Raw genomic sequence first — 27378 nt, forward strand, 5'->3', positions numbered from 1 at the left:
CTAAAAAATATATAAATTTGGCTTATTTAGTAGTTAATTTAAGGTTCAGTTGATGGGTAAAGGGACATTTTTACTGCAGTCCCACGAGAAGAGGAGGGAACTTACATCTTCACCGCCCTCCTTGACCATATATGGTCCGTCTGGCGGCTTGGCGAGCGGCTACATCCACCCGGCGAAAGTGGACACGAGACTGTCGGTGTGTTCAGGAGAACAGTGGTTCATTATTTAGGTAAGAGAGGGAATAACACTGTATGAGAGCTGCCACGGTTGTATGACATGTAAGCTGTTTTATTTTAAGATAAACACAGATGTGGGGGTGAGCTCTAGTTAGCCGATTTGAGAGTTTTTCGAAGCTACTTGGGGCCCTGCGTCAAGTTAGCTTTAGCTGCTCAGGCCTGGCTACCGTTGTTAGCTTAGCTAAGGGGCTAACGCGCTAAATAGCCGGCTTATAAAAACTATTACGATTTACTTTTTATGTTTGACACTCTGGGCTCCTTAGACCATGATATTTATTATGGTTGGTTAACTGTGAAATGACAAAGTGTGACGTGTAGGCTGCTAACAGCTATGCTATCATGCGTTATACCGCAAAAAGCCCAACGTGCGGGCAGGTGGGACTGAAAGGAAACAAAATGCGGGTTTGGGGAGGGAGCATTATCCCCGCTATTACTGTCATTTAGTTGTCCTTAGACATTTTAGGCCTTTATACTCAAAGTTAGCCTACTTTTTAATGTAATCTGTAAAATGGTGTTATACGGTGAGTTCAATTACCGGCACATTTTTAACATTATGGTAAACAGGCAAGTGTACCGAGGTTGGTCCTGGCGCCTCATTATGTAAGCGATTAGTCATTTTTACCCTTATTTATATTCTGACATTTAACTGGTAGACTAAGACCAATTGGAAAATTGAGAAACCGTTAAACAACCTATGATCACGATTCTCCTGACACACTGCGATTCTATTTTGGTCTTAGTTTCTTCTTCATCCATATCATTTCTGTGTTTTTCTTTTCCTATAATGTAGCACTGCACAACCATGCCGTCTGACCTGGCTAAGAAGAAAGCAGCAAAGAAGAAGGAGGCTGCCAAAGCTCGCCAGCGCACCAAGAAAACTGAAGAAGTAAATGGGGAGAGTGAACAACAAGAGGCCCAGCTTAATGGAGCAGAGAGCAATGGTGAGAAGATGACTGAGGAAAAGCACTGATTGCTCACTGGATTTGTCAGCCTGTGGTAAATTTTCTAACTGAAGCTCTCTTGTTTTCTTTAAATATATTTGATAGGTGTTGAAAATTTGACAAAGGAGCTGGATGAGTTTGAGCTGCGGAAAACGGAGGCCCGGGCAGTGACGGGTGTTCTTGCCTCCCACCCTAACAGCACTGATGTCCATATAAGCAGCCTGTCGCTCACCTTCCATGGTCAAGAGCTGCTTGCAGACACCAGCCTGGAGCTGAACTCAGGCAGACGCTATGGCCTCATTGGTCTTAATGGCACAGGTAACTAATTTATCCTGGAGCAGTATGTTTCTATTAAGACTTTAAACACACAGACATTAGAAACCAAAAGGAAACCCCCCCCCCCCCCCAGCTGTTTCAAAACCTAGTATTTCATTTGGCCATCTGGCCCTTTAGGCCAAAGGGAAAAACCTGAATAACTGATGATATTAAAGGGTTCATATTACAGGAATTATATAAAGTTGACATTAGGCTTCAACCAATGACAGGGAAATGACAACATGAAATGGTTGGAACCCAAATTAAACCTTCCTGAGTTTTAAGGATTTGAAGCAAGTACCAATGAGAGAAAGATGCTGGTGACTGACACCTCAGATGGAAGGGTGTAAAAGCATTAGAAAGTTGAAGCAGAAATCTTGGCAGCTTTATGGCCCACCTGAGGCCCATGGGAGTGGCCAGTAGGGAATCTCTTATCAACACTGGTTCTGCTACACTTCCTTGTGTAGCTTGCATTTGTCAAATGTTCTTATATCACATCCCACAAAACATTTTTCTCTCTATTATTTATTTATTTATTTATTTTCCCGTTTTCTGCCAGGAAAATCCATGCTGTTGTCAGCCATCGGACATCGTGAGATTCCCATTCCAGAGCACATAGATATTTACCACTTGACCCGAGAGATGGCCCCGAGCGAAAAGACTGCTCTGCAGTGTGTCATGGAGGTGGATGAACAGAGGATCATGTTGGAGAAGGAGGCAGAAAGACTTGCCCATGAAGACTGTGAGTGTTCAAATAAACTGCAGGAAGTTGAAAAATCTCTCTAATTTTGCTTTAGCTATATTATAAATGCCTTTTTTTTTTTTTTTTTTTTTTTTGTAAACAGCTGAGTGTGAGAAGCTGATGGAGCTGTATGAGCGTCTGGAGGAGCTGGATGCAGACAAGGCGGAGATGCGAGCCTCTCGGATCCTCCACGGTTTGGGTTTCAGCACTGCGATGCAGCAGAAGAAACTGAAGGACTTCAGTGGAGGGTGGAGGATGCGTGTTGCTCTGGCCAGGTAGACACAGCTCGTATAGTACTGTACCACTGAGTTACGGTCATCCTCGTCTCTCCAGCTTTCGACTGATCCTGTGTCCCTTGTCCAAATGACAGAAAAACGCACACGATAAAAGCAAACTGTAGCATTGTGTCCTGACTTCCCACTTTAGTTTCCTGTATGGTAGATACAGGAAACTAAAGTGGGCATAAGTTATAATTTCCTCTGTGTAGTCACGATAACCAATACAGGGAGGGGAATGAGGTGATAATGTATCCATTAAGGTAGCAGTATGAACCCTTTGTGATGTGTAACGTGTTGCCCTAATACAAGAAACGCAACAGTGGTCTCAGTAGATCTGGTGTGAGTGACACAGACTGGGGACTATCATGTTTCTAGCATCTCCGGTTTGACAATGGAATCATTTGGATGACTAATAGGGTATTGGCATGATAGCCAGAGTGGTATTAAGTCCTAACATTTCAGTCTGTTTTGTGTAAAATATCTCTCCTGTCTCTCGATCTTCATTGTGCCCTGCCTATACAATATTGTGTTATAATGTGGAGAGGAGATAAACTAGTGTGAAATTGATATTCAAATTCACTATAATATTGAACCAAAACAAACAATCCTATTGTTTTGCTCATTTCATAATAAAGGTGCTTCAAGAACACATTTCATATTACTTGTGTGTGCACTCAGACACAGTTGCTGGAGTTGGATATATGTCCTGGTGTAAATCTCAAAGTACAGAAAGACCAATTAAAGATCTTTGATCCTGAAGATCTTCATCCATCGCACACAAAGCACAGGGATTTTTGTAATTTTAAAATGTGAAAGCACAAGCATTCAAGACTAGTTCTGAGCTTTAGATTTGAGGAGTTAATCTAAACAAACTATCAGTATTGCTTTAAATTCAGCTGTTTGACATCTTTGTAGGGCTTTGTTCATCAAGCCCTTCATGCTGCTGCTGGATGAGCCCACTAACCACTTGGACCTGGATGCTTGCGTGTGGTTGGAGGAGGAGCTTAAGTCGTAAGTTTTCCCTCTGCTTCCTTCATTTAAGTCGGATATGGATTAAGACTCATTTTTGATCAACTTGATGGTTTTTGTCAGGTTTAAGCGAATCCTCGTGCTCATCTCACACTCTCAAGACTTCCTGAACGGTGTGTGTACCAATATCATCCACCTGCATCAGAAGAAACTGAAGTACTACACGGTAAGGGCATGCAGCTGAAGTGACTGCCAGAAAAGAAAACACCCTGAGCATGCTTTGTAGGCTTCCAAGTATCATGAATAGATTGCTATACATGTAATCACATAATGCTGAATAAGGAAACCAGAGGCAGGCTATTACTAAATATATGTGTGCCACCCTGTTGGATGACAGTGCAAATCTATTTTCATTATAAGGGTAACTATGACCAGTATGTGAAGACCAGACAGGAACTGGAAGAGAACCAGATGAAGCGCTTTAACTGGGAACAGGACCAGATAGCACACATGAAGGTAAAAAAGGGACATCATGTGGCCACGTGTCACTGCCTGATTGGTACAGAGACTTAGGCATCCTTTTATGAAGCAGTTACTGTTGCTATAGCCACACAGTAACATTTGCACTCAATTATCTTTTTTGTATCCCAATTTTCTAGAACTACATAGCCAGGTTTGGTCACGGCTCTGCAAAACTGGCACGACAAGCACAGAGCAAAGAGAAGACTCTGCAGAAGATGGTTGCATCAGGCTTGACTGAAAGAGTCGTGAATGACAAGGTACAGTAACTGTGGCCTATTAAATTTCATCTCTTTTTTTTTTTCTCTTTTTTTAACTTAATAGTATCAGTTCACAACAATGGTTGTCACAAGCCAGTTTAAACTGTAAAGAGCCTGAAATATCGGGGAGAGAACCCAGTCAATCAGATTATTCTTGGAGCTCCAATTGGTGACAGTGGGAAGGAAGAAGTTCCCTTTAACAGGTTTCCTGAATCTAATATGAGAGCTGATTTGACAAGAGGGAATGTTTTGCCTCCTATTCTACAACCTTTGAAACTGTTGCTCAGCTTGCAGCCAGGCAGTTGTTTTTCCAACTTCTGGATCAGTAATGTATGTGTTTTTTAGGGACTGTGGTTAGTGGTGAAACCTACCAACTTAGCAGTAACCCTTCCTGTTTCCCACAGACTCTGTCATTTTATTTTCCTCCCTGTGGGAAGATTCCTCCTCCTGTTATCATGGTTCAGAATGTGAGCTTCAAGTACAGTGAGAATACAGTGAGTATAATGCATTTATATTTTCCCCTCCTTTTAAAATATGGATTTATTTGGCACACTTAGTGATTTTTGTTTCCTTTAGCCGTACATATATAAAGACCTGGAGTTTGGTATTGACTTGGACACGCGAGTGGCTCTGGTGGGACCCAATGGAGCTGGGAAATCTACACTTCTGAAGCTGCTTATGGGAGAGGTAAGGCATCTTTATCATCAGCTTAGATCTACTCCCAGTTGATTTCAGAGTGATGAGGTTTATTCTCTTGTCTCTGTAGCTCCTACCTACTGATGGTATGATCCGCAAACATTCTCATGTCAAGATTGGCAGATATCACCAGGTAAAACAAATCTTTTGAACATACTGCACAGGCTCCATCTGATTCATGGCGTTAGACACTGGTGGTGGCTGGTACAGTTAAAGATAAACGTGTGGGTTTTTAAAATTTTCTCTATAGCACCTGACTGAGCAGCTTGAGCTGGACTTGTCTCCTTTGGAGTACATGATGAAGTGTTTCCCTGAGATCAAAGAAAAGGAGGAGATGCGGAAGATCATCGGTCGCTATGGTCTAACTGGGAAACAGCAGGTAGGAAGGGGATACTTTCCCAGAACTACTATTAATTTTGTCTCCTCTCTACCATTCTAACATTTGAAACATCTTCCAGGTCAGTCCGATCAGAAATTTGTCAGATGGTCAGAAGTGCAGAGTGTGTTTTGCTTGGCTGGCCTGGCAGAACCCTCATATGCTGTTCCTTGACGAGCCTACTAATCACCTGGATATCGAGACTATTGATGCATTGGCAGAAGCGATCAACGAGTTCGAGGGTGGTATGATGCTAGTCAGCCACGACTTCAGGCTAATTCAGCAGGTATGGACTGATCACTTAAAGCAATCAATTAGACCTTGATTAGAAGTGTCGCTATACTAATGGTCTCCCTTCCTGCAGGTGGCTCAAGAGATCTGGGTCTGTGAGAAGCAGACCATCACAAAGTGGAACAGAGACATCCTGGCATACAAAGAGCATCTGAAATCAAAGATCGAAAAACAGCAGGCACATGACATCTAGAGGAGCTTCATGCTGAGCCACTCCTTTATCTCATCACAGATTTGACCTGCGAACTCCTGAAGGGATGAGCAGGAAACGTCCAAGCCAGAACTAAAACGGTCTCTTGTACATGTTGTACTGTATTTCCATCGGTTTGACAGTGCTGCACCGTGCTGAACATGACCCAAACCCCCTCCGCTGTTCTCTGATTGGCTGATTCACCCGAAGCATCTCGGTGCATTTTGGAATGCATTCCATTGTGCTGTCTTCATAGGAAAGTTTTATTTTTCCACGTTCTGTTTATCCCAACATGTATGCAGCAGCTTTTAGGTCATATTTTATATTTAAAAAATTGACTTCTTTCTCCCCCCATGTAAAATTACAGTTCTGCCTTATTTAACAATGTAATGCAATAAGTTTGTCTGAATAAACGGAACATTAAAAAACAGCAACTTCCTTTGAGAAGACTTTATTGTTAATTGTAACGAATACAGTGTTTGTATCCAAAAAAACCAAAAGCTTTTAAGGAAAATAAACTATTTTACATATGTGTAAACGGGGGAAAAAAAGCTTGGAAGGGATTAAAGTTGCTTTGGGTCCTGAGTGAGCCCCATGGCTGCATAGATATGTTATATTACAGCCATTACACTGCACTGAATGAGGCTCACTGATGTAGCAGAAAATGGCTAAACTTTCCAAAAAACAAACAAACCCTAAAACATTGGCATAATTGATAATAAGAGGGCTACTTATAAAAGAAAGCGGAGGTCAGTGCATTACCAGGATGCAGCTAAAATAACTAGTTTCAGGTGATGAGAGCTAACATCCATGCAGGCTGAGTTATAAAAACCTTGACTTCAGTGTTTTTACCTTTTTAAATGTGGGTTGTTTTTTTTGTTTGTTTGTTTGTTTGTTTTTAGCTTAAAGCTGCATTCACATCAAATTTAGCCATCCAATTTTTAGGCTAATTCCAGTATTCTACACTGTATGGTGGCTCATTTTTATTAAACTCTTGCCTAATCACAACTAACAATACAAATACTACTTTCAAACGGTCAAGATAAAAAAATAAAAAAAAAATAAAAAAAACTCAATTACTTCTACTGGTACATCCAGTATGACTTGAATACAGCTTCAAAATTAAAGAAAGTTAATTTCAACGCAGATAATCAGTGGAAGACATTTATCTGCCTTCATGTCCCTCTAAAACATTTGAACCGTGTTTGGTTTAACTGGCTATTTGTTGTTTAGATTCTCATTTAATACCTTAGATAAAGTCTGTTAGTCATCGCATGCTGTTGTACATTCCCAGCATAAAGTATATTTCTGCCACTTGGCTCCAACCTGATGTCTGTAATGCGAAGCTTCAGGGTTACAAAGATGCTTCCTTCTTACTGGGGTGACATGATGCAGGCCTTACCTGACAGAGCTATAATACTAAAAAGTTTAATAACTTACAGCCATTTTTTTCATCCTGGGTTAAGAGGGGCTAAACTACAGTAATATAGTAGTGTTGCTTTGGCTGGAGACGCTGTGTGGTTGTTTTTTTTCCTTCACATTCTTCTAGCATTACATTTTTACCATCTTCATAAAACATGTCACTCTGCTGCCAGGACACCCATCCATATTTCACAGCCACGTGAACGTGCTTATGTCGAGACAGACACATCCTGGGTGGACTTCTCCAGTTAACAACCACCTTCTTGTGATCATTTAGCCTGACTGCTGGCGCAAAGTGAAGCCAGATAAGGAAAAGATCTCCGGGGGTATGTTGAAGCTGCTTCGTAGTACAGGCCCCTGGAGAAACACAGGTTGCTCCAACCTGTAAAGCTGCGCATAAAGCTATAAAGTCTTTCAGGTGGCGTTTGGGGCTGCAGAGTATTAAATAGTGATTAATTCTGTATATGTAAATGTTGGAAAAAACAGCTGTTGAACACAACGCTCCTGTTTAAGGTTTCAACTCAGCGCGCATGATTGACAGATTAGTGGCACTAGCTGCGGTTGAAACAGTGCAAGTAGGAGGAGTGTTTCATCAATTATGCTTTGCCCAGATGATCCTGGAGGCAGCATCTCAGAGCGGCAGCCGAAACTCGTGATGCTCACTGGGCTTCCAACTCCTCGTCTGAGACGTCGTCAGGGGAAAGGATGCGAGTGTTACTGGCCCGAATACTGTTGATGTTGGTGCAGGAGACGAGACTAGCAATTCCCATCAGACTCACCCCGGTCCCGTCCAGGTTCACCTGAGCCAGGTGGATTTGTTTCAGGAACTTTAGACCTGAAAGGAAGAGAAGAACATATACTGGGTCTGTTCATCTGAGCAAACAAAACTATAAAATCAAAGACCACCTTTGCCTTTAGACAACAATTCTGATGGCAAAAGAGCCAAACGGGACAGGCCAAAAAAAAAGAAAAGAAATAAAGAACATGTTAACTTAAAAAAAAAAAAAAAAAAAAAGACCACCTTAGAGCTGGACGTTACCGTGATCTGTAATCCGCGTGCGGCTGAGATTAAGTTTAACAAGCTGACTGCAGCGGATCAGACCTTTCCTCACCACGTTGTCCCCCACCTGAGTGCTGGCTAACCCCAACACCTGGAAAAAAAAATAGAAAAATAGCAAAATATTAAAACCTCTGCATCAAATATTTTTTATCATAAACTGGTCTTTACATTTTGATTTCGGCCTACTCTGAATGCCCAATGATCGATTTCATTCTGCAAAAGAGTTTAACTGTGATGCTAAAATAATAAATTGAAGCCCAGCTAGTATAAAATAAGCAGGTTATCTGGTCAGACAGCTTGGGTGTCAAACGGTGAAATGAGAATCACATCGATGATCAGACACACAGACTTTACTAACATGGTTTAATTTAATCAAACATGTATGTACCATAGATCGATGTCACATTCAATCATAGACAGTATAAAGACAGATGTAGCTTCTGTGTTTGAAGAGTGAATCCAGTTCAGAAATGCCTGTTTTTTTAATGCCCACCAGATGATCATAATTGTGGTTACAAAAGGAAACAAAACAGCTCTCTGACTTGACCTCAACAATCACCTACCTGGTAAGTTTATGAGATCAGACACTCATTTTAAGTCACACTAAATAAAATATTGAGTCTATTTTGTAAATCCATTCTCTTTATCTAATTCAGAGTCAGTCTATCCTAGTTGTCACAGGCACAAGTCACCAATCTATCACAGGGCTACTATTTACACTTGCACTCGCACAAGGATAAAGCAACACCTGGATAGTACTTATTGGGATAGTCACCTGAAGGTGCGGCAGACAGGTTATGAGGTCGGCCACTCCTCGGCTGGTGACTGCAGTCCGATCCAAACAGAGCTCCTGCAGCTCCTGCATGCATCGCAGGGAGGGAAGCCCTGCATCTGTCACCTGAGTGTTGCTAAGTGACAGCTTCTTCAATCTACACAAAGTAAACACAAAACTCCTGTCAGCATTTTAATCGCAAGGAAACACCTGATATGATGGTGTCAGTGAGTGTGGAAAGGACCTGGTCAAGGTGGAGAGGTGGCTGACTCCCTGGTCTGTAACCTGTGTGTAGTCTGTCAGGTCCAGCTCTGAGAGCAGAGTCAGTCCGGAGAGGAATGACAGCCCACTGTCTGTCACAGAGTGGCGTCCAGGGAGGGTGATGCGAGTCAACTTCAGACCTAGAAGTAAAGTAGACACCTCACAGATTCACCACAGACTTTCATACTGCAAGCTCACTCCATGCCTACCCTCATTCTTTTAATTCTTTTGCTTTATGCTCTACAAACCTGAGATGATCTGAAGGGCATGACTGCCATCTGCTACAGGGATTCCCACCAAAGTGAGGGAAGTCAGGGCAGGGTGGGTAGCAAGGTGCTCCAGAGATGCCTCAGTCACACCTGTCCCATCCAAGTTGAGCGTCTGCAGGCTGGACATCGCTGCTAGAGCCGTCAAATCCTTAACCTGAAAGAAAAACGCACAGCAAGTCGAGTAAATATCACTGAAGATCAGAGCAGTGTCACCAGCTGAATAGACCTTGCTAACAGAGATAAAGTACTTTAGTCTGTTTGATGCTGAGAAGTCGCAGCTGTGGCACAGAGGTGGGGAGCACAGCTAGTGTGGTTTCAGTCACTGCTGTCTGGTTCAGGCTTAGCTGAGAGAGGCAGGACGGCACTGACTGGAGGTACAGTACCATCCCAGCATCTGTCACTTTGGTCTGGTCCAGGGACAGGAAACACAAGTTCTTCAAACCTTAAAGGCATCAGCAGAAGGGAAATATGTATGTTGAATAAAACTACTTAAATAAGAACAGCTTATTCTGAGATCCAGTTTTGTAAATGTTGTCAACAGTGATGTTTGTGTGTGTCCAACCTGTGATATGCTGCAGGCAGGAGTCAGTCAGCTTACTACAGGAGGCCAGATTGAGGTACTGGAGTTTGACCAGGGTGGACAAGATACAGAGGCCAGAGTCTGGGAATAAAAATAAATAAATAAATACAAAGACAGGGACAAACTGAAGAGCAGACTTTGCAGAAATTTGACAACTAAATTGATAAAAAGCCTAAAAACTACCAGATATAAAATGTTTTACCAGTGATGAGAGATGAGTTGACTAAACTCAGGTGCTTCAGGGCAGTGAAGGCCCGCAACTGCCGTAGGAGCTCATTGGTGGAGTACGGGTAGCTGTTTAAGACAAACTTCTGGATCGGGCAGCCGAAGAACAGCTCCAGGGTGCGTGGATGTAGCAGCCTCTCATGAGACATGTGGTTGAGCAGAAGTTCTGCTAGCTCTGGGGTCAGACCTGCTAGACTGCTGCTGTACTGCATGCTGGGAGCTGTGAGACACAGAGTCAAGAGTGAGCAAACAGCAGCGAGCAAACAAAGCTGTGAGGCACAGTTCTGTGAAGTTTTGTGACTCTTACCAGTCATGAGGTGGACCGTTGCGCGGATAGCCAAGGCACATAGTGAGGGCACGCTGGGTGCTCTGAAGGGTCTTTTAGGGGGTGATGGCTGTCCTTGGTTGGCGTGGCGGTCTTCTTGCTGTGCGGCTCGTTGAAGACGCTCAACAGCAGCCTGACCTGCAGCTGCGGGCGCCAGCGGCCCTCCTGCATTCTCAGGGTCTGCCGCTTCCTCTTCTGGGCCCTCTCTGAGACACACAAACACAAGTTGTGTCCACGTGTTGTATTTTAATGTACAGATAAAGCAGATCTCCAGAGCACCCCCTGCTGTATTTCTGTGCAATACAATAAACAATAAGTGGAAAGGCTCTGATGAGCTGAAATATCCACATTTACTTTTGTATAAGATGCATACAGTCAAATTGATTTAGCTTAACTTAAATTGTTTTTAAAAACCAAAACTAATATTTGGATGGTTAGCTTATTACTGACCATTGCTGCACAATGAGACATAAGCATCCATTTTTCTTGCTGATTCTCACATATTATTTTCTGTATCCACTTTTCTCTCTGGCTCTTTTCTTCCTGCTGTGCAGCTCATACAAACTTTATCTTTTTAAAATGTTGGTAGAAGCTTTAAAGCATCTTTCCCTATCTCCACAACAGTAAAGAGTTTCTTTCAGACTATACCCAGACACAGATTGAGCTGGAGCTCCAAAATAATATTAATCTTTTTTTTTCTTTTGTTAACAGGGTGTTATTATAAAACGGATCATTCTGGATGCAACAGAAGTTGGAGTGCTGAAATGTGCATGCACTTTCAAACTAATTAAATGCATCTACTTGCAAAACACTTCAGATTGCATGATTAATGTGTGTAATGTGTGTTAGGGCCACATTAACAAAAACAATATTTTGAAACAGTCATTTGAGAATGGAGTGTAAATTTCAAGAGTAAGGTCATCTCACTCTGTCCACCAAGTAATAGTGGGTTTGTAACTGTATTATTCACACTGGATTTTGGGTCCTAAAAGAAAGATAATGTCTTTCTAGCTTAAAAAGATTCTCAACACAGCATTTCTTTCAAAAAGCAAAATTTAAAAAAAAAAATTTTTCTCTTAATGTGGCCCCTAACACTATTTTGTATTACAAAGCAGTATGATCGTAGTCCTTGGTCCTATAATACCATTCTAGTGCCATTCTTTTTAAACACTTGCCTGAGTCGATTTCCTTGCCCTGGCCAGCGCTGCCAGGGCTCAAATCCTCCTCGCATCCTGTTCTCTGGAAAGAAAGGCAGCCTGGGCATTCCTGTGAAAGTTACACAAACGAAAACTGTAATCCATCCAAAAATACTCTAATGCCACTGAGCTGAAGCTACAGATGCTGAGAAAAAAACTTTATACCACACACCTCTGATTAACATCTCTGATTCTCCTTGAACTAGCTCTTCTCTGTGTCTGGTTCACATTCAGAATACAATACCACAACCACACACTGATTGGCTGACCCCACCTGTAGGTTCTTAGTAAACTCAGCAGTTCTGACTTGTGTGCTGTACGTTTGGCAGAAAGGGGAATTAACCTACATATTTTCTAATACTAATCTCTCTTACAGCGTGACACACATTAGCAGGCCAATCTGTACACTAGGCCACTATATAGTGTAATAGTAAAAAAAAATCAAGCTCAAAGGAAGAGGCCAGGGTCAGCTGTTTCTGTTCACAGCGGATGAATAATGGAAACATATGGAAACAGTAATAGAGGAACAGGGAGAGGAGGGAAGCAAGAAAAATGTAGATCAAAGGAGGGATGAAGTATCCACACTCTGGAGCAGTACCGTTCGGCATGTGAAGCGGTTCTTCCTCTCCTTCTTGGTCCATATCAACATCTATGGGAGGATCTTCAGCATCACCAGGAACCAATCTCTGGCCTTGACCTGTCGAACCCCCAGAATGTCATCCAATGACTCCATAGCCATTTAAGTAACATTTAACACATTCAGCTGATCAAATAACTGAGCCCAAACAACCATGAAGAGGTGCGATGTTACAGGTGTAAAGAATCCCATTGGCTGATATACAATGTGTCATCTGATCAGGCCACCCAAGTGTATTAAACGTGACCTATTATACTCTTTTTCATACTCCTTACTTTTATTTTTGGACTCTACTTGCACGACGACCTATCCTGGGCCTCGTGCAGCCCCCTCAGTTCACCCACTCTTAAGCAGTTTTAGCTCCTTTAAACCAACTGATTGTCTGCCCCTCCCAGCCAACAGCAGGTGGGTGGGACTTCCGTGTTCACAGTCAAAGCTGTGCATATGAAGTAATACTAAGTATATGCCCTCTCTCAGACATCATACAGCACAATAGAGGTAGAAAAATCTGTCAAACAGAGTAGTTGTAATACAAGTCAAAGGGAGCAGGTGGATTGGCTTAGAGCACAGATAATGGCCATATAAGGAAATCCCCTCTAGCTGACTCAGACCTGATCCAAGAAAATAAATAAATGAACTTTTACCTCATACTTGTACATTTACTGACTTCATTATTTTAAATGTTCAATATGAGCATGTACCTTCGGAACACTATACATGTGGTGGGAAACGGCTGTCAAAGTATATTTGTCAATTATGTGTAATAATTAAAGCTGTCCATGGGACAAGATAAATGTATGGTGGACAATCCCCTCGTTCGACCATTTCGACGGTCCCAGCCAGCTGCTTCCACAGATGGACTCCACTGACTAAGAGCAGAACAATTACGTCACTCCTCTCTGAACGTCCACTACAAACTTTAGGGTCGTTCTAACCACACACCGAGGTTGCAGAGGCGAACAAAGACTCCACCGATCGTGTAGCTGGATGAGAGACTCACTGCTCTGTTATTTATCTGACAAACTAACCTTTGAAACATGATTTGCCAAGTAAAGCGTAAATGTTACTGCAAGTAATGATTGTGACTGTAGTCCTGTAGGATTCTAACATCATCATGAAGAGTCCCAACATTTAGTAAACCGTTCAATAAAAAAAGTTTGGAAAAAAGCAAATCTCTACTTGTTTTATTCCATTTAGTACGTTTATTTTTATTGCTTTTTATATTAGGTTTAAATAAAGTAAATCATACTTACCCCAGTCATGGGATCCACGCCGTAAAGGAGGAACTCCAGGAATCCCTGCATAATTCACTGCCTCTTCCCACAGCTGGTTAGGTAGTGGAGGAGGTATAACAGGGACCTGATCTCCCACCATGTCCTGGCCAGGAGGAGGCTGAGGAGGCGCAACACAAGGAGGCGGCTCAGCACTGTGGCCTGCTGGACTTGTTTCCTGAGGCGTCTCTGGAGGAGTGGTCTGAATACACAGTGCAGCGTTAGGCGTAAGGCCGAGAGAGCGGAGGGAGCAGGCAAGCTCAGCCTCCCCAAAGCGCTTCCGTGGGAAACCCTGAAGGAGAGAAAAGGAGGGTAGGGAGGGGTGACGTCCGGTGATGTGCTCCACAACGCTGCGCAGAGGGGCATCAGCTGGGAAGCGCTCACGCATGGACTCACCAGACGGCAGTCGAATCTGCAGCAAAACACAAATATACATGACAAGGTTATTACAGTCAACTTCATTTCTAAAACTAGAAACGATACTGTGTCCTTAAAAACGGAATCAAAATGAAAATAAAAATTATATATATATATATATATATATATATATATATATATATATATATATATATATATATATATATATATATATATATATATATATATATACACACACACACACACACACACACACACACACACACACACACACACACACACACACACACACACACACACACACATATATAAAGAGGAAATATTTTTAGTTTTTGCCAATATAATGTCACGCTTTCAACACATTAATATATTAGTATTAACTCATACAGCAGGTAAAATAAGTACTGAACACATCACCAGTTTTCTAGGTAAATGTATTTAAAAAGGCACTATTGCCATGAAGTTCTCACCAGATATCGGTTACAACCCATCCAATCCACACATGCAAAGAAATTAAACCATAGATGTCCATAAACTAAGTTATGCGTAATAGAGAAATGACACAGGGAAAAAACACATGACGAAAGGGACGTGCAAAAATCATTAAAGTCATGACGCCACCTGAAATCCGTCAGTATTTAGAAAGCAATCCTGACACTCAGTGCAAATTAATATCAGCTGGTTCAGTTCCAACTGATGGCCTAAAAAAGAACATCTCATGATGGGTAAATGAGCTCTCTCAACAACTTAGCAAACCATACTGAAGGCATTAGTTGCAGCAGAATTTCTAAACTACTGAAGGTTCCAGTGAGCACTGTTGGGGCCATAATCTGGAAGTAGAATGTACATCATTTCACCATAAACCACCCTTGACCATGTGCTCCATGCAAGATTTCAGACAGACAACTGAAAAGAGTTATCAGAAGTGTCGCGTATGAGCCAAGGACCACTTGTGGTGAGCCACAGAAAGTGGTAGAAGAGACAGGTACAGTTGTTTCGAAGAAAAGTAATGCGCTCAACCACCATGGCCTGTATGCACACTCAACAAGCAAGACTCCATTGCTGAAGAAAAAACATGTTGCTGAACAACATTTAGACAAGCCTATTAAACAGGATGCCCTAGTGCACACTAGGACTGCTCGATTATGGCAAAAATGATAATCACGATTATTTTCACTGAAATTGAGATCACGATTATTTGACGATATTTATTTAACCCTTTAAGACCTACCATAGAACCAAGTCCACCAGAGCTTATATTATTTTTTTACATGCTGTAGTGCCATTTGTGGGAGCATTTCAAGTTGCTATACATCAATACAACTGTTATAGCCCATATTTTAATAATATGTATGTATTAAGTCCATAGTAATTACATAAATTGCAAAAAAGTGCAATAAACTACAAAAAAAATTGAAAATCGCTTTTGTTTTGTTTACATATATTTCTACTTGGAGAAATTTAAGAGGTTTATCCCTCAAAACTTTAAATACAATAAAGTTGCAAAAAAATAGTTTCCCACCACAGGAAATTTATTTTGAGTGTCTTCATAGTTTTATTTTGGAGATACACCAATTTTTATATACTGCAGGAAAAACAAAAAACAATCCTATGATGCAAATTTGCAAAGAAAACAGCAGGTGCATCATTTTACTGTGGGAAGTGTTACGAACAGCTGATAGGAACGGCAAAGCGTGTTTCTGGAATATTATGTTTTTGTTCCTGCAAGCGCTTTTTATGCAATTTTTGCAAAGCTATATGTGGAACGAAACCGTGACCGAGGACAAGCTGATGGCATCAGATGTAAGTACAACTCCTCCGGTTTCATATGCAAAACAAATTATTGCGCTAGCTTACACGGTTCAGGTTCTACAGGGATTTAAAAATAGTTACGCAAAACGGAGCGTGCTGCTCTGACCGGCTTTAAAGGGTTAACAATGACTTTAAAAAAATAATATAAAATGGTGTGCAACACCACTGAAGTTTTTTTTTTTTTTAAACTCTTTTCAACCAGCGGCAGTCACTCTCCTCTCCAAATAACTTCTGCTTAGCTTTCCGAGCTTCCCTCGGGTCCTCTTAATCAGCGGTCTCCACCCTTTTTTGCGCCACGGACCGGTTTATGCCCGACAATATTTTCACAGACGACCTTTAAGGTGTCGCGGATAAATGAGGGAGGGGCTAATAATCGGCTCAGTCATTTTTAATGATCGTTGAAAGCCCAGATCGTAATCGTGATTAAAATTCGATTAATTGAGCAGCCCTAGTGCACACCATGTTTGGAGGTCAAAGGCACTGCATATCACCACAAAAACACCATACCAACAGTGAAGTTTGGAGGTGGGTTCATCATGGTGTGGGGCTTTTTTTCAGTATATGGTACTGGGGGGGCTTCATATAATTGGAGGACATATGAATGGAAAAATGTACTGAGACATTCTTGATAAAACTCTGCTGCCATCTACGAAAATGAAACGAGAGTGGACAGCAAGTCAAAGATCCTGAACACAGCCAAGGAAACTCTCAGTTGGTTTGAGAGAAAGAAAATAAAGCTGCTAGAATGACCCAGCCAATCACCTGACCTAAATCCAGTTGAAAATATATGAAAAGAACTTAAGGTCAGAGTTCATAGAAGAGGCCCACAGAACCTTCAGGATTTGACAACTGTTCATTTGGAAGAACGGGCCAAAATCAAACCTCAGCGATGCATCCAACTAGTTTGTGTCTTGAAGCTGTCATCACCAACAAAGGCCTTTGTGCAAAGAATAACTGTCTTCACAAGTGGTTTGTTTGTATTGTAACACCATCTTTGAACTGACACTGAAACTAATAAGTAGTATACTTCAATTAAACATTTTCAAACAATAAAAAGTAAAATAAAAGAATATAATACACTCTGCAAAATGACTGAGACTAAACTGAAAACTAAAATTCTGAATCTATCATGATTAAGGTTCTTCACAGGCCCACCATGAGAATGCAGTTGTTGTCCACATTTGTCTGAATCTTTCCTCCAAGCTTCTGCCCTTCACTGCTGGGAGGAGACGCGTCTGCAGCAGCATTGGTCTGTTTCTTATCCTGCAGGCTCCTCCGATCCTCAGCGATCCGCTTCAGCACCAACTCACGCTCCTGCGAATGCAGAAGAACACAAAATGTTCTAAGAACAATAAAACAGGAGGTCTATACTCAAATATTAATTTTCAAATGTATTATTCATGTATAAAAAACAACAACAACAAACTCAGCTTGAGCACGTGACACCTCTTTTACTCCCCACAGTGACCATCATGCTTCAGTTCAACCACACTGTAGTACACATCTGTTTTTTTTAAATGTGCACCCAGAGAAAAATGTATGGACGCTCCTATTCTAGCTCATAGAGCAGCATACTTCCCCGTGTAGTGTTCAGCCAGCACCAGCATCACCCAAACAAAGTTTCTGGACCGCATGTAAAGTGAGATGCAATTGGCCTCATTCACTAATATGTGAAAAGCTCCAAAAAAATAAGTGCACTGGCAAATTTACCATTTTGTGAAATGTGCCCACAGGCCAGTTTTGTTCTTACCACCACGTGTAACGTCAGTGAATGAGACTCATTCTTAATCCACAGGCTTGTATTACTATCTGCTTATTCACATACCTCCACACTCCCTTTTGTCTTTATCTGGAAACACATTAACTTCAAGATGTAAAGGAGGAAGTAGTGATCTTCAAAAAACAGAGGCGGCACATCTAAAGCAAAAGCAGGGGAATTTCCAGCTGAAAAAACTGAAACAACAGTGTTTGAGAAAAGCACCTTTCCAAAGTGTTTCCTCAGGAGTGATGGGAAAAAACAGACGTGCTGCAGTAGGTTAGTAAGGTGGCAAATGCAAACAAGAAATATGGCTCAAGTAAAAAACAGAAAACAACAGAAAAGAGGAAAACAGCAGGAAAAATATCTAAACGTAGACAAGACGAAAAAAAGGAGGCAGAGGTGGACAATAAAAGGTGCAGATGATCAATTACCGATGTTTGTTTAATCGTACACTCGATGCAAATAAGCATCACATTCTATGTTGGCAGAGCTACAATGTGACAGGTTATACAAATTAAGATATGCACAACTGGCCAAAGCGACACCAGCATGGAGGCACACCCCAGCACATGTGACGTCAAATTTGTCACACGCCGCCATGCGATAGGGTAAGCAGTGAGCATAAAAGTGAAATGAGAGCTACAGGGATTGAGCTAAAGCTTAAGCCATTATTATCGAGAGCCTTATAAATCTGCCGAACACTTGACTTTCTTCCTTGTGTGATAATAAGACAACTGCCAGTCAGATAGATTAAGCACCAGAAGTCTTTTCAGCAATGCTCACCTGTTTCTTCTGCCTTCTCTCTGCTCTGACTTCCTGAGCGACGCGTTGTCTCTCTTTCTCCTCAAAGTCACTTTTGTCTGATTTGATCCGCGACTCGACTGGCGGTGGTGGGTCCTGGGAGCATGATTGCGGTGACCTTAGCACCAATGAAGGATCCGCTGTTAAAGACAGAAAAAGAAAATCTCATGATGCACACTACACTATCCAATTCCTTAAGTTATACTTAAATGAATGATTACAATCATCAATTTTAGGATATTATAATAAAAGAAAACTTTACTCGAAGTCCAACCGATGGATTAAGAGCAGTAACAACAGTAAGAAACAGTTTTTATATAGCTTGGAGTGGGGTATTACCTCTGCTGTCAGTGGGAGATGTGCGAGACTCTGAAGCATGTGCTGCCTCTTTGGGTGGGTTGAATGCAGAAAAAGCTGTCCCAGCTGGCTGTGAAGGCTGCGGGACCAACGTGTGTCGCAGGTATTGACCCTGTACAAGCCTTTCAACATGCAAGAGCGAGACACAGAAGTAAGTGGCTGAAAGAAGTGGTCTATTATACAGAAAGATCATAGCTAGCTAGCTCCACAGATTAAAAAAAAACAAAAAACAAAACAGAGGGCTGATTACTCACCAATCAGCTGCCTCAGCCACAGAAAAATGCCCCGCCTGCATAGCCGCTTGTATCTGCTCTTCTGTGAATCCCATCTCGCTAAGGACGAGGAATAACTCCCCGATAGTCTGCAAGAAAGGATCAAACAAATGCTGACAAAGCAGCTTTTTTTTTGGCTGTTTTCCCTCCTTATCGGTCACTGCTCAAACAATGGCTACTAAGATACTGTTTATCTGACTCATAATGTCGTCATGTGTGAAAGAACGTGTAAAAAGTGATTTAATATGGTCTCTCTCATTTTATTAGTGTTTTATTGGTATATAATGTGCATGCTATTAGCAATTTGTGATGTATGATTAACCATACACAAATATAGCCATATATTGAACCAGCTGATATCAGGTATGGAAAAAAACATGGCGTTTAGCTGGGTCACATCAGGTTTGGGCAGGGTAAGTGTTCAGAGGAGCTACAAATTACGCTCTTATGTTCTATTTGGCATAAACTGAGAGAACAATAAAGCTAGTTGATGCATTAATTACTTCTAGGTTCAACTTTTGTAATTCATTATTAGAAGTTAGCTCTAAAAGCTCCCTGAAAAGCCTTCAGTTGATCCAAAATGCTGATGCGAGAGTACTAACAGGGACTAGAAAGAGGGAGCGCATTTCTTCCATATTAGCTGTTAAACCTAGACGTGAACTGAAAATCCTTCTCTTCTTATCTTATCTTAAAGAGCTAATAGTACCTCACTGTCCTAACAGAGAAGTTCATTCTCAGACTGCTGGTTTACTTGTGGTTCCTAGAGTTTCTAAAAGTCAAATGGGAGGCCGAGCCTTCAGTTTTCAGGCCCCTCTTCTGTGGAGCCAGCTCCTAGTTTTGATTCAGGAGACAGACACCCTCTCTACTTTTAAGATTAGGCTTACGACTTCCCTTTTTGATAAAGGTTAGTGTGTGGGCTGTATCAGGTGACCTTGAATCATCCCTTAGTTATGCTGTAATAGGCTCTAGCTGCTTGGGGATTCCCATGGTGCACTGTGCATTTCTTCTTCACTCATCTCCCTGTATTTTTACACACCACTACTGCATTTAATCATTAGTAATTATTAAACTCTACTCTCTCATATAGTTTTGTCCTGTTTCTTATTCCCCTCACCCCCAACTGGTAATGGCAGAAGGCTGCCCCTCCCTGAGCCTAGTTTCAACTGTTTTTTTCCTATTAAATAGGGATTTTCCTTACCACTATTGCCAAGTGCTTACTCAGAGATGGTCATCTGATTGCTGGGTGTCTTTCTAATATCCCTACACTATAAAGCATCTGTTGCTGTGTACTGGTGCTATATAAATAAAACGGAACTGAAAAAAGACGAACATAAATAAAGGCACAATAGCCAGTATTTTTCTTCTTCAGTGGTTTAATAATACTGATTAAGTTAACCAAAGGCGGCTTTAGTGTTTGCAGATCACTGGTAGTTCCCAAATCGTGTGCATTAATGCATGTCGGCCCAAAAACCCTTGAATGAGCGTTAAATTTATTGTATCACTGTAGAATAAAAAGTCTGATTGACAGCAAGGAGGTAAAGTCCAGTGCAACTAAAAAGAACTGATGACACTGCAGAAGACATCAAGAGAACTTCCTGCGTATACGAATGCATGCGTGCCTTAAGGTTTGCCCTTTGGTGTGCTTTGGACACAAAATGTTTGAGGAAAAAAAACAATTACAGTAAATTTGCAGATGAAATATTAACCATTTACTCCATAACAACATCAGCTATGCGAACTAGTAATTACCTGTTATATTGGCATTCCCATAATGCTAAGAAGTGATCATATTTTATTGCCTAATGCAGCCCTTATAAACTGTTTCAATACTAAAATAGAGCTACTCTTCTCATTCGTCTTTGATAGCATAATAAAACCGTAAAAACTTTACCATATGTCCCAAATAAGGGCCCTAGAAGTGGGTGTTATAGTGTTATTAAATTGTTGTCGGTAAACCTAACACGTACAGACATTATACATCAGTACCATTGTCTGTGTTGCAGTGTGGGCTGCAACTCACAAGGGTAATTTCCATAATTATTTATTATCCGTTTCCCCTTAAAACCCTCCAATTCTGAGTTAAACATTAGTTCGCAAAGTTTACAGTAGGAAATTTTATTCCATGTCCGAGTGAAAGACATCGACTCACAATCGAAACTGCAAATTTAAACTTAAAACAGTAGCTAGCAAGCTTAGCCCAGAGCTAATGCTAAGTATGTTGGTATTTGGAGGTCTGTCAACAACAGCGTTAGCATGAGCTAACCGTTAGCTGAACGGGCTAGCAGGCTGATATTTTGGTGCTACACAGGGTGATGTGTCGGAAGCTAGTAGATAATTTGGAGCTTACCGCAGGGTTAGAGGAACTCATGGCGTTGTTTCAAGGTTCCCGTGCAGAAATCAAAGTGAAAGTGATGCTCATTTGCAACTTTATTGACTTCCTCGGGTGTGTTTGGAGAGCCTCTGTGTATGCTAGCTGCAATGACCTCCCCCACTCACAGCAAGAGCCTATCAGCACATAGGATAGTGGAGGGTTTTCCCCTGCGTGTCCACAATAAACTGATCAATGAACTACAGAGACTGAACCCAATCAGCCTTATCAATAACCCTCATCAACTATTGCCACATGTGTGCAGCTTCTCTGGTCTGTGAACATTTAGGTAGTTTGGCAATAATAACAGCATGACAGATAGGTCACACTTACTTTATGACTTATTATCTAAAATCAAATCAAATCACTTTTATTGTCACGTCACATGTGCAGGTACACTGGTACAGTACATGCGAGTGAAATTCTTGTGTGCGAGCTTCACAAGCAACAGAGTTGTGCAAAAATACAATTACATAAAATAAACAAATTATAAGAATGGCTAAATCTGAGAGTAATAAATATATGTACAATATAAGAGTGTATGCATTACTGGATGTGTATACTAAATATGTTTTTCTACGTGTGTGTGTGTGTGTGTGTGTGTGTGTGTGTGTGTGTGTATACATATTTTACAAATTAAATAGAGTAAACAATAAAATAAAATATATAGAATATACAGAGGTTGGTAGTTGGACATGTGCAAAACAGTGGCATTTATATACAGTGTGGAGTGCATAATGCTGAAGTTCCAGTAGTGAAGGTGAGGTGTCTATGAAGTGTTCAGCAGTCTGATGGCCTGGTGGAAGAAGCTGTCTCTCAGTCTGCTGGTACGGGACCGGATGCTGCAGAACCTCCTTCCTGATGGAAGTAGTCTGAACAGTTAATGGCTGGGGTGACTGGAGTCCTTGATGATCCTCCCCGCTTTCCTCAGGCACTGCTTCCTGTAGATGTCTTGGAGGGAGGGAAGCTCACCTCCAATTATCCGTTCAGAGCACCGCACTACTCTCTGGAGAGCTTTGCGGTTGTAAGCGGTGCTGTTGCCATACCAGGTGGTGATGCATCCAGTGAGGATGCTCTCAATGGCACAGTGATAGAAGGTCCTGAGGATGCGGGGGCTCATGCCAAATCTTTTCAGTCTCCTGAGAAAGAAGAGGCGCTGCTGCGCCTTCTTCACTGTTTTGTTTGTGTGTACTGACCACGTAAGATCCTCAGCCAGATGTACACCAAGGACCCGGAAGCTGCTCACTCTCTCCACAGCAGCGCCGTTGATGGTGATAAGGGTTTGTACTTCTCTGCACCTCCGGAAGTCCACTATCAACTCCTTTGTCTTTGCGACGTTGAGGGTGAGATGGTTGTCTTGACACCAGTGGGTCAGGGCGCTGACCTCCTCCCTGTAGGCCGTCTCATCACCGTTGGTGATAAGACCCACCACTGTAGTGTCGTCCGCAAACTTCACAATGATGTTGGAGTTGTTAGTGGCTGTGCAGTCGTAGGTGTAGAGTGAGTACAGGAGAGGGCTCAGTACACACCCCTGTGGAGCACCAGTGTTCAGTGTGATGGGGGATGAGGTGATGCTGCCCAGTCTGACCACTTGGCGTCTGTCAGGCAGGAAGCTAAGGATCCAGCTGCAGAGGGAGCTGCTCAGTCCTAGATCCTGCAGTTTCCTATCCAGCTTCGAGGGAACGATGGTATTGAATGCTGAGCTGTGATCTACAAACAGCATTCTCACATACGTGTCTCTCTTCTCCAGGTGTGACAGGGCAGTGTGTAGTGTCAGGGCTATGGCATCATCAGTGGACCTGTTGTGGCGGTATGCAAATTGTAGAGGGTCCAGTGAGTCGGGTAGTGAAGAGCAAATGAAGTCCCTGACCAGCTTCTCGAAGCATTTGCTCATGATGGGGGTCAGGGCTACAGGTCGCCAGTCGTTCAATGAGGACATGGTGGAGGATTTGGGTGCTGGGACGATGGTGGCCATTTTGAAGCAGGCTGGGACTACAGACAGAGAGAGGAAAGGTTGAAGATGTGTGTAAACACTCCAGCCAGCTGAGCCGCGCATGACTTGAGGATGCGGCCGGGAATCCCGTCCGGACCAGTAGCTTTGCGCGCGTTCACCTTCCTGAAGCAACTAAAATAATATAATAAAAAAAGAAATTGCAATTTATTAGGTACACTTTATGAGCTGCATCCAGCAGATAATTCTACCCTTTGAAAATCTTAGAAATATTGTTTTCATCTACTGTTTATCTACTGATAGAATAAAAATGCTTATTTTAAAGTAGATTGGTATTAACGTCAAAGGGCTATGATGTGTTATATGCTATTGATGGTATTTGATAATGTAGTCTAGCACAATACCTCGAGTATACAGGCCTAGTAACATTAGTTAATATACACTTATAATAAACCGCATTAAACTGAGATTGTAGGTTTACCTAAGATCTGGTATACATCATTTTACAGGTGTACCAGAAACTTCCTTTGCTCAACACTCTGGGATCTCCGTTGTGGTATTTTGTGCTTCACAATGCACCACACATTTTCAATGGGAGAAAGGTCTGGACTACAGGTAGGTCATTCTAGTACCCGCACTCTTTTACTACAAAGTCACGCTGTTGTGACACATGCAGAATGTGGCTTAAGCAGGGACGTCCCTGAAAAAGATGTCACTTGGATGGCAGCATATGTTGCTCCAAAACCTCTATGTACTTCTCAGCATTAATGGTGCCTTCACAGATGTGCAAGTTACCAATGTCGTGGGCACTAACACACCCCCATACCATCACAGATTCTGGCTTTTGAACTTTGTGCTGACAACAATCCACATGATCCTTTTCCTTTTTGGCCTAGAGGACACAAAGTTCATGATTTCCAAAAGCAATTTGAAAAAGTGGACTCGTCAGACCACAGCACACTTTTCCACTTGGCGTCAGTCCATCTGAGATGAGCTCAGGCCCAGAGAAGCCGGTGGCATTTCTGGGCTGTATCTGGAGTTGATATATGGCTTTCGTTTTGCATGGTAGAGTTTTAACTTGCACTTGTAGATGTAGGGACAAACTGTGTTAACTAACAATAGTTTTTCTGAAGTATACCTGAGCCCACATGGTAATATCCTTTACATCATTCCTCAACTTTCCCAGTCTTTTGCTGCACCTGTCCCAGCTTTTTTGGAACCTGTTGCAGGCATCAAATTCAAAATGAGTGAAGATTTGCAAAACAACAATAAAGTTTATAATATAATATTTAGTTTATAATGTTTATAATGTAAATATAATAAAGTTTATCATGTAATATTTAGTTTGTATTCACTGGGCTCTTTTATTTATTTTACTTTATTTATTTTTCCTACTTAACTGTCTCCATTTTTGTGCAATCTTGACCTTATTGAACTATTTTGTATTTGTTATGTTCTGTATGTATGTGTTTCATGTTTTGTGTGCTGTGAGATAGTAACAGTGAATCAGGGAGAGGAAGTGGGGCAGCTATGAATAGGATGAAGCGTGGAAAGGCATCTGGTCCAGGTGAGATATCTGTGGAGGTATGGAGATGTCTCATCCTAACATCCTTCTCTGTCACATCAAACCTCTACAGGTCCTTCTTCATTACATCCATGAACGTTTTCTGAGGTCTTCCTGTTTATCTCTTGCCTGACAGCTCCAACATCTAACATATTCCGTCTAATATAGCCACTGTCCCTGCTCTGCACACATCCAAACCATCTCAACCTTGCATCTCCAACTTTATCTCCAAATGTGAGCTGTCCCTCTGATATAGTCATTACTAATCTTGTCCGTTCTGGTCTCTCCCAGTGAGAATCTTAACATCATCTGCTCCCCTAGCTCAACCTCCTGTCTTTTTGTCAGTGCCAGATTTTAATTCATTGAGCTCTTTTATTTTATTTCACTTGTTTTCATGTCTTTATTGAACTTAACTGTGTAATAAAAACTACATTTTGGATTTTTTGTTTGAAAAAACCCCCCTTATTTAATTATTTTGTCCATTCCACTTTATTTTGCTTGCTGTGAGACAATAATTTCCACATTCTGGAACAATTAAACTATGTTTAATCTCTTTTTGTCTCAATGAAGTGGGTATTCATTCACTACATATATTATAATGCTTAAACACAACAGGTGTAACTTCAGAGTTCATTAGCAGTAAGCTGTCAGCAGGGGTCACACTTACTCTATGTGATGTGGCCATAGACTTTATACACTGATTTTCAGATGTCATGCATTATTAGTAGACAAATACAAAATTTGATTGGCATAAACAATTTATTAATCATAAATAAGCCCGATGGTCTGATTATCCAATTATCTGATCAACTGAGAAGATACAAACAATAAAATAAAATAACACCATGCGCTTGTATCATTGTGAGTTCTTCTGATTAAAAAGCACTGTAAAAAAGAAAAGAAAAGGTAGGATTTAATTACTCATATTACTCTACACTTGAAATTAATATAAAGACTCTTTCTTTAATGCTTTTGCAGGACTGCTGTGGACAAGTAATACAGCAACAGTGAGTGACACAGGAACAGATAACAATGTGATTAAGCGAGATAAGATATTCATAAAGTTGCAGCAGACCGTAATGCGACAGGTAGGGTTAATATGTGTGAAAGAAGAAGGAAGACCTTTAGATAAAGTTCATACAGCTTATACAGCCTTCATAATATATTCTTTCTTACTTACTACTTTATTCACATGCATATGGAGACATTTAGATTATTATACAATTCTTAGATATTGGGTAAAGCTAGACATATATTTAAAGTAGACCTGCATGTACACATATATGTGTATATTTCAATAAAATTGCAGAAATTACACTGTCATCAAACAATGTGACTAATAATTAGTATGCAAGGGCATACAAGTGGCTCAGGTGTGCAGTCAGGTGATGGCAGGGAACAGCAAGGTGGGCTGAGGTAGCCCCTGAGGTTCTGCTGGTATACAAAGGAAAGACAAGGCAGTCCACTTCTGCTGCCAGCAATGAGTAATGCGAAATATGAACCCACTGCAGTGTTGTTCAGATATATTTCTTTATAAACGACATGTGATATGAGAGATTTGTTGAAGGTAACTCAGCTTGACAGACATAAAATCATATATTTGCACAAAGAAACTGATGTCTGAAGAAATATAAGCTGAAAACTTACCATGCTCTTGTGAGGAGATATATAATGAAAACTATCTGCAGCAGATGAACAGCATCTGTAAAACACGATGGAGGTTTTGAGAATTTTGTCAAAACTGATGGAATTATGAATGCAGAAAATGCCAATACCATTTGGAAATAGTTTAACTGGCAGCAGCTTAATTTTTCAGCATGAGAATGAGGCCAAACATGGTGGCCATGCAATACAAGTACACCCATATATTAAAAAAACACACACACACACACAGCAGAAAGCTACCAGTCATGGACTGCTCTCCCCAGAGCCTCAACAACAGCATTACTAAAGTGTCATAACTCAGCTGTGTAACCAGTCAAAGCTGAACCCAAATGCAGGACTCAGGAAAAAGGGTCAAAATCAGTTTTTAATGCTGTAACTCCAAGAAATAAACAACGTCCAGGAAAGATCTACTGAAAGATCTATTGAAATTGAGCCAGGAATTCAAATATTCAAACTCAAAGCTTGCAGCGAGGTAGCACACAGCAATGTGGGACAACACAGCAAAGGATAAGGGGCGAATCAGTACTCAATACACACACACACACACACACACACACACACAGAAGATAACGAGGGGAAAGGTAACAGGTGGGAACACAGCTGCTGCAGACAGCTAACAT

At 41.4% G+C, this 27378-nt stretch overlaps 2 protein-coding genes across 3 annotated transcripts; one reads left to right on the top strand and one right to left on the bottom strand.

The window, feature by feature from the left end:
* Positions 1–82: 82 nt before the first annotated feature.
* On the top strand, positions 83–6243 carry abcf2b (ATP-binding cassette, sub-family F (GCN20), member 2b). Of its 2 annotated transcripts, none has more exons than XM_004551973.4 (15): positions 83–229; positions 1027–1177; positions 1283–1495; positions 2052–2234; positions 2338–2509; positions 3428–3523; positions 3605–3707; positions 3902–3997; positions 4141–4260; positions 4665–4754; positions 4837–4947; positions 5027–5089; positions 5207–5335; positions 5415–5618; positions 5697–6243. In XM_004551973.4, the coding sequence occupies exons 2-15, from the start codon at positions 1039–1041 to the stop codon at positions 5814–5816; spliced, it is 1839 nt and encodes a 612-aa protein (XP_004552030.1). In that variant the 5' UTR covers positions 83–229; positions 1027–1038; the 3' UTR covers positions 5817–6243. The 2 variants fall into 2 exon arrangements, with proteins under 2 accessions (XP_004552030.1, XP_004552031.1); XM_004551974.3 differs by having other exon boundaries at positions 184–278.
* A 5-nt stretch (positions 6244–6248) lies between these two features.
* si:ch73-173p19.1 (uncharacterized) lies at positions 6249–21719 on the bottom strand. Its single transcript, XM_014414113.4, has 17 exons — positions 21558–21719; positions 19193–19299; positions 18921–19060; positions 18564–18721; positions 17177–17335; positions 13814–14243; positions 12522–12620; positions 11903–11993; positions 10710–10933; positions 10380–10622; positions 10160–10258; positions 9846–10039; positions 9577–9751; positions 9312–9468; positions 9071–9224; positions 8275–8386; positions 6249–8070 (listed from the first exon to the last, which is right to left on the bottom strand). The coding sequence occupies exons 1-17, from the start codon at positions 21576–21578 to the stop codon at positions 7895–7897; spliced, it is 2739 nt and encodes a 912-aa protein (XP_014269599.1). The 5' UTR covers positions 21579–21719; the 3' UTR covers positions 6249–7894.
* Positions 21720–27378: the final 5659 nt, after the last annotated feature.

This window comes from Maylandia zebra, linkage group LG9 (genome assembly GCF_041146795.1).
Source record: "Maylandia zebra isolate NMK-2024a linkage group LG9, Mzebra_GT3a, whole genome shotgun sequence".
NCBI classification, from domain to species: Eukaryota; Metazoa; Chordata; class Actinopteri; order Cichliformes; family Cichlidae; genus Maylandia; species Maylandia zebra.